Source organism: Pinus tabuliformis, chromosome 9 (assembly GCF_031772625.1).
Source record: "Pinus tabuliformis cultivar Carrire ecotype Pingquan chromosome 9, CPIR1, whole genome shotgun sequence".
In the NCBI taxonomy this organism is placed as follows: Eukaryota; Viridiplantae; Streptophyta; class Pinopsida; order Pinales; family Pinaceae; genus Pinus; species Pinus tabuliformis.
This window is the reverse complement of record NC_142307.1, coordinates 1,876,736,659-1,876,744,379: the sequence shown is the minus strand read 5'-3', so window position 1 is coordinate 1,876,744,379 and position 7,721 is coordinate 1,876,736,659. Positions and strand designations below refer to the sequence as shown.

General features: G+C 35.8%; 1 protein-coding gene across 1 annotated transcript; it reads left to right on the top strand.

Moving 5' to 3' along the window:
* Positions 1-419: 419 nt before the first annotated feature.
* LOC149156385 (uncharacterized) lies at positions 420-4,562 on the top strand. The gene is made up of 2 exons (XM_089444748.1): positions 420-1,891; positions 2,537-4,562. The coding sequence occupies exons 1-2, from the start codon at positions 420-422 to the stop codon at positions 4,560-4,562; spliced, it is 3,498 nt and encodes a 1,165-aa protein (XP_089300874.1).
* The last annotated feature ends 3,159 nt before the right edge of the window (positions 4,563-7,721 follow it).

The following is a 7,721-nucleotide window of genomic DNA, read 5'->3' as shown; positions in this document are numbered from 1 at the left end:
ATCTCTCCTGAGCATCCATATATAAATCATAATATTACTTCTTCGTCATATAAAGAGCATGAAAATTGTAATGATGATAAGATGGAACAAACAATGTTAAATCTGGATGTGGAAACATTAGCTGAAACCTTACCACTTCTGCATATAAATTGTGAAGATAAATGGCCTCCTCTCACTCACCCTGTGTCCCGGACTCCTTGCCCTTACAATCTGAGATCTTTGGGTGGGAACCAAGTGACTCAGGGGTCTTTAGGTGGGTTGGGGCTGATACATCCATTGATCAAATCCAAAAACAAGCGTGGTCGGAAATCTGATATGTCTAAAGCAAAACTTAAAGCAAAGATGGATGTTGCAGACGGTAAACAATTTTCCATTCCGGGGGTTCTTAGAGCAGCACATCCCCCTGAGGGAGTAATCAAATGATCCTGACGTCCTGGAACTGCAGAGGTTTGGCCAGCAAACCTAAAAAACTGGCCTTAAAAGAATGGATATTCAACTCGAAAGCAGATGTTATTTTTCTGCAAGAAACATTGGGGAAGGCTTATGAGATAGAACCTATGCTTAATACCCTTCTGCCTGGGTGGTCTTTCAGTGCTATGGATGTCTTTGGACATTCGGGGGGAATTGCAATTGGGTACAAAAAAGGGAGGATAAAAGTTCTCAATAATTGGGGGATGAAGAATGTTATGGGAATGGAGATTACATCCCCTGATTTCAGTTTCCCCATCAACATAGTAAATATCTATGGACCATGTCAAGGCAGGGAATCCTTCTGGGATGAATTGATGTCAAAATCTGTTATGAAAGCTCCTGTGATGATTATGGGAGGCGATTTAAATTTTACTTTGGGTAGGATGGAAGCCTGGGGCCCATCGGCGAGAGAAGATCCTCTTACAGATTTTTTCCATAATCTTATCACAGAGAATAACTTTATTGATCCTCGCCCGATCAAGCTAAAGCCTACTTGGAGGAATCGAAGGATAGGAGCAGACAGGATTGCCAAAAGACTAGATCGATTCCTGTTGACGGACTCTTTGTCTTCCAAAGCTCCCTTGATCAGACAGTGGGTTGAGGAAGTTGGGAACTCGGATCACTTCCCGATTTTCTTAGACATATCAATCTCTCCTCATAAACCCCCTGCACCCTTCAAATTTAATCCTGCATGGCTACAAGATCCAATGTTCAGCAAGTTGTTTAAAGAAACTTGGATTCACCCTGAACACAATGCAGGTGAGGAGAAAAGTTTTCTGTTCATGGACAATTTAAAAAGATTGAAATCAGCTACAATTTCCTGGGCAAAGGATAGGAAATTGAAAAAAAATGAGGAAATGAACATCATAAGGGAGGAGTTGAAACAGATGGAGGGTTTGGATTCAGATGGTTACTCATCTCAAGAATCTAAAGATAGAATCCTTCTATTGGAGAAAAAGCAAACAAAAATACTTTTGGAAAGGGAAGAAGAATGGAGAATCAAGAGTAGGGCAATCTGGCTTAAATCTGGGGATGAGAACACAAATTTTTTTCAAAATTTTGCAAAAGGAAGGAAATCTATAAACACTATCTGGCACCTTAAAGATGAAGAAGGAAGAGATGTTAGGTCTTTTCCAGAGCTTTCTGGTTTAGGGAAAAGACACTTTCAAAACATTTTTGCAGATCAGGGAGAGGCTACTATAGCAGAAGTCTTTAAAACTGTACAATGTTTTCCTAGATTCATTGAGGAAGATGAAGCTGAAGATCTTACAATTCCGGTCACTAAGGGGGAGATTGAAGCAGCTATGAAGCTAATGGGTAAAGACAAGAGTCCAGGCCCTGATGGCTGGACAATAGAATTGTTTCTATATTTTTTTGATCAAAGTGGAGATGAGATAACTGAAGTAGTTGAAGAGTCAAGGTTGAAAGGAGAAATATATAGACCTTTTAATTCAACATTCATTGCTCTCATTCCAAAAAAGGATGAACCGGAAAGTTTTGAAGATTTCAGACCAATTTCTTTGTGTAATTGTATATACAAGATTATTTCAAAGGTTATAGCCCTCAGATTAAATCCAATCTTGTCCAGGAACATCTCTATGGAACAATTTGGGTTCCTGGATGGTAGACAAATCCATGAAGCTATAGGGGTCACTCAGGAGGTAATTCATAGTGTCAAAATCAAGAAAAAGAAGGGTGTTGTTCTTAAAATTGACCTTTCCAAAGCTTATGATAGGATCAGCTGGCTCTATCTTCGAATGATTCTTACTCATGTGGGATTCAGCTATCCTTTTGTCAGCTGGATTATGGGGTGCATAACAAACGTCAGCTTTGCAGTTTTGGTCAATGGAGCAGCATCCCCATTTTTTACTAGTCAGAGAGGCCTCAGACAAGGGTGTCCCTTATCCCCTCTCCTATTTCTCCTTGTGGCAGAAGGGCTAAGTAGACTGATACATAAAGCCAGAAGTGAGAATAAGGTAAAAGGTATTGAGGTAGCAATAAATCTCTACATCACCCATCTGCTTTTCGTTGATGATATATTAATTTTTTCTAATGGTAATTACAGCGAATTAAAGGAGATAAAATGCATTTTTGATCTTTTTCTAAAAGCAACTGGAATGCAGATAAATTCTGGGAAATCTCAGGTTTGTTTGGCAGCTGTAGACAGGAGGGAAAGAAATCAATTGGTTGATCTTTTTCCATTTCCGTGTCAACCTATGGATGTTCCCTTTAAATACCTGGGGTTTTGGTTAAAACCAGTTGCTTACAGAAAAGAAGACTGGAATTGGATCATAGCAAAAATTGAAGCAAGAATTTCACATTGGAGTTATAGATGGTTGTCCCGAGCCGGTAGGTTAACTCTTATTAAATCAGTCTTGTTAGCCATCCCAGTTTACTGGGCTGCCCTAACCTGGTTTCCTAAAGGTGTAATGGAGAAAATTAGAAGGATATGTTGCAGATTTTTATGGGCAGGCTCTAAGGAATCCTCCGGATTACCATGGGTGGCCTGGGATAAAGTGGCCAGACCAAAAGAGTGGGGAGGTTGGGGGATTAAAAGACTCCCTGAATTCAACACCTCGTTAGCAGCAAAGTCAGGATGGAGGCTTATTAATATTGAAAATCTGTGGACAAGGGTGGTTAAAAGGAAGTACATTGATCTAATGCCTTTGGATGAATGGATTCGGAGTCAGAATAAGAAGGCAAAAAACTCTTCTGTAATTTGGAAGGCAACGGTGGAGGCTTTCTCAGTAATTGAGCAAGGGTTAGCATGGAAAGTGGGAGATGGCAGACAAATCAGGATTGGCAGAGACCCTTGGGTTGGGTATAATGAAGCATATGCTTTATCACCAGGACTTCTTCGACATCTTGAGTCCAAAGGTATCTCCTATATATATCAGGTTGAAAGAGTAGGGCAGTCTACTATTTGGGGACAGGCTTGGAGGGACGATGAAGAGTTAGGACTAAATGCTAGATGGAAGAATGAATGGACAGGCTTCATCAAAGAACTTAATCGTTCCAATGTTAGGATAAGAGAGGAACCTGATAGATTAATGTGGGCTCACAGCAAAACTGTGGGGTATACACCAAAAGAAGGATATTCTTTTCTAATGGGAAAGATAGGATGGGGAGAACCGAAATGGTGGGCCAAAGATATATGGAAACTAAAAAGTCCGGCCAAATCCAAACTCTTTCTCTGGTGTATTTTAAATAGGAAGGCACCAACTTGGGAAAATCTTCAATCAAGATTTTTAGCTGGTCCAGGGCGATGTCCTTTGTGCAAATCTGAGGAGGAAACTACAAACCATCTTTTCACCACATGTTCTTTCTCGAGGAAATTATGGGAGGAGGTCATCGGTTTTCTTAAGGTGACTGCACAGTGGGGAAATGAATTGCTGGGTGATACTTGGAGGAAATGGTGGCAAACATATTCGGTTGGGAATATGAGGAACTTGCCAATTATCTACTGCTGGGGTGTGTGGCTTGCGAGAAACAAGAGTTTGTTCCAAGATCAAAATACACCGATTTCTGTTATTGCATCTAATATTATTGCCATTTACTCTGGTCTACCTCCCCCTGAGGAAAAAAAATCCAGACCTAAACAAAACAACATCATCATACAAGAGGATATCCCTTGTGGTTATTTTGACGGGGCATCACAAAACAATAGGGCTGGTGCAGGCATGTGCATACATATCAACTCAGAACATACTCTAAAAGCCTCGGTTGGGTTGGGTACAGGAACTAATAATTTTGCGGAACTCTCTTCCTTACGTCTCCTATTATGCTGGCTACAACACAAAAACATCAACACCATTCAGATTTTTGGGGATTCTCTTAATGTTATAAATTGGATCAATGGTTTAGCTGCTTGTCAAAATCAAATTTTGATGACAATTGTTGAAGAGATTCTATATCTGAAGACATACTTTAACAGGTTCTCACTATGCCATATCTACAGGGAGAAGAACGAAGAAGCAGATCAGTTATCTAAGGCTGGTCTTCTACAGGATTCGGGCAGCTGGGCGATAGAAGAGATATATCAGGGACAGTCTCACCGAACAGAACAGCCTCCATATGAGCAGCAACAGTAATGACAGATCTTGTTTGGCTCCATTTTTGTCGGCAAATATTACAGTTTTTGTATATTTTCTGTTTATTTTTTGTACATATTTATCCATAGCAGGGTGAACTTTCGGCATTTAGATAATAGCTTACAGACCTCTATATTTTGGCTCTAAAATGACTGGTGGACATACTTGACAGAATGGGGTTGTTTTCTTTCTTTGAAGGAGACCCCGGGTTTCACATGTATTAGTGTACTTTTGTTTTATGGTTTTAATTCCTCCTTCCGGGAGGAAGACTTATACAGGACAGACTCCGCAGAAAGCTCCCTGAGGGTTGAGCTGTGAATGTAAAAATGAGCCCAGCATGGCTTAAGAACAAATGTGTAAAAACTTTTTATCACCATAATAGAAAGTTTTGCTTTTTTCCCCGGAAAAAAAAAGATAGACATGTACGTGCATATGTACATACAATTCATTTACATGTACATATTTGTTTTAAAATAATTAATTTACCAAAATTATGTTGATCACCCCAAAAATGTTGACCACCCTGAGATTGATGACCACCCGGAGAATGTTGACCACTGTCACGTGACATAATAGTGAGTGAAGGATCTACAAAGGATAGAAAATAAATTCAGTATATATATATATATATATATGTACATACATATGATTATACTTATTTATCATTTAAGTAGATGCACATAACCATTTATGTATAATAAACACCACAATTTGAAATATGGAGCTCCCCCAATTCATTTGATATTCTCTTTGATCCATGACCTCAACCTCCCCCTCTAGTAGAAGCATGAGACTCTATTGATATTCGCCTCGAATAATCATGTGGAAAATGTTCATCCATGATATATATATATATATATATATCCATTTTATTTAAAAAGTTACCTCATGCATTTAGTTGATGTAACCCTTGAAATTACATCATGCATTTTAAGATGTTAAAATTGCTATTTAAAAACGTTGAAAGAATTCAAAAAATTAATGTAACAATGTGAAGCTCTTAATTTAAAATATGCTCAAGACTAACAACACAAATGTTGAAGCACGTACATTTTGAAAATTAAATACAAAATTTTCTAAAACATGTCAAGTTCACCAAGTTTTTCTTACATAGTGGGGGCACACTTGGTATAGAATTGAGAAAAACATATGGTCATAAGAATGACACATTTACAACTAAAAAGAAAACACATATCAAAGATATTTTACAATGTCCGTCAATAAATTTTGATGGACAACTTCTTAGCAATAATTCATCTTTCACACATAACTATTGAATTGAAATTTCCCCATACAATAGATCACTATACATCCTATTAACATTTGCACAATGTATTATGCTAAATGATTGAAATTGACTAACAATATTTTTTTCTTCTCCATGCAGTTGTTTTAACCTATCTTTTTCAACTTGGTACATGTTTTTCATCTGGTTGCACACAAGTTTGGAATTGGTAAAGACTACAATTCCATTGGATCCATACTCCCTAATTGTTCCTAAGCCTTCTATCAATGTAATATAATATGCTTCGTTGCTTGTCGTTCTTCCAAGTACATTCATTTTCCTTTGGAGGACTTTGTTTGTCAAAATATTGCATAGCACATAAGTAATCACTGCTTGCCCTCGATTGGGATAACAAGAAACTTCTATGCATAATGTCCATTTTTCAACCATGTTTAATGGGTTTTTTGATCCATGTAAAAATTAAATTCAATAAAATTAATTTAATATATTTATACAAGTATTGTTAGGTTGTGTAAAAGGTTATTGTTTAGACAAATCTGTCGGAAGGCTAGGTAGCAAGAAGGTTGTTTCTACTTGGTTGGATGGTTGGAGAATTGCAGGAAGAAAACAACTAGAGATCTATAATGCAACTCAATGACAAATCTCTAATTCATTCAACTTAGCTTCAACTCAACTGAACATTGAAAGTATTTACTAATTTATTTTTATGTTCATTCCATAGATACAAATCTTTCTAATTCAAATTAGCTTCAAATCACGCAAGTTTGAAAGTATTTACTATTTTTATTTTTATTTTCATTATTATAAATTTAACACTTATTCTGCCTTGTTATAAAATTTGTTTATTAAATCTATAATAAATGTTTATTTATATCTCATGCATGGGTCTATTTATATTCTTCTTTAAAAACTATAGTTAACAAAGGAAAAACAATTAAAATAAAAAATGATAGACTAGTTTTATTCTAGTAAATTTAACACTTATATTGCCATGTTATAAAATTTTCTTATTAAAGCTATAATTCATGTTTTTGTATACAAACTAAATGGGTCTATTTATATATGCTTCTTTCAAAATATAGTTAAGAAAGAGGAAAAAATAAATTAAATTAAAAAAGATAGACCAAATTTTATTTTAGTAAATTTAATATCTATGTTGCCTTCTTAAAATTAAAACACTAACATTAAAATTAAAACACCAAAAATAGATAAAGCAATGCCAACACTCTAATTACCAACCCAAAAACATTATAATTAAAACACCAAAAATAGATGACAAAAAAATTCCAACACTCTAATTATCTTCAATCTCATGCACCCAACAAAATAGAAATGAAAAATGTGTATCACAAAAGGAAACTACTACTTGAAAAGAAAATGTGCAAGAACCTTCAATTATGTGTATTTTTCCTCATCTTAGGAAGCTAATAAGACTCATATTCCAAGAAATCAGGGTAGCAAATTGAATTACACATAAAGAAAAAGGAAAAAAGATGAACATATAACAACAAAAGCAAGGAAAGTATATTACCAAGAAGCATTAAGGTTTTTCTATGAGATAAATCAAGCTAGAATAGGTAAACCCAATAACATTAAAATTAAAACAGAAAAAGTAGATGACAAAGCAATGCCAAAAATCTAATTAGAAACCCAATAATATTAAAATTAAAACACCAAAAATAGATGACAAAGGAATGCCATCAATATATTTAGCTTCAATCTCATGCACCCAACAAAATAGAAATGAAAAATATGTATCTCAAAAATAAACTACTACTTGAAAAGAGCAAGTACGAGAACCTTCAATTAAGTGTATTTTGCCTCATCTTAGGAAGATAATAAGACCCATGTTCCAAGAAAATAGGGAAGTAAAGTGAATTACACATAATGAAAAAGGAAACGTGAATGAACAT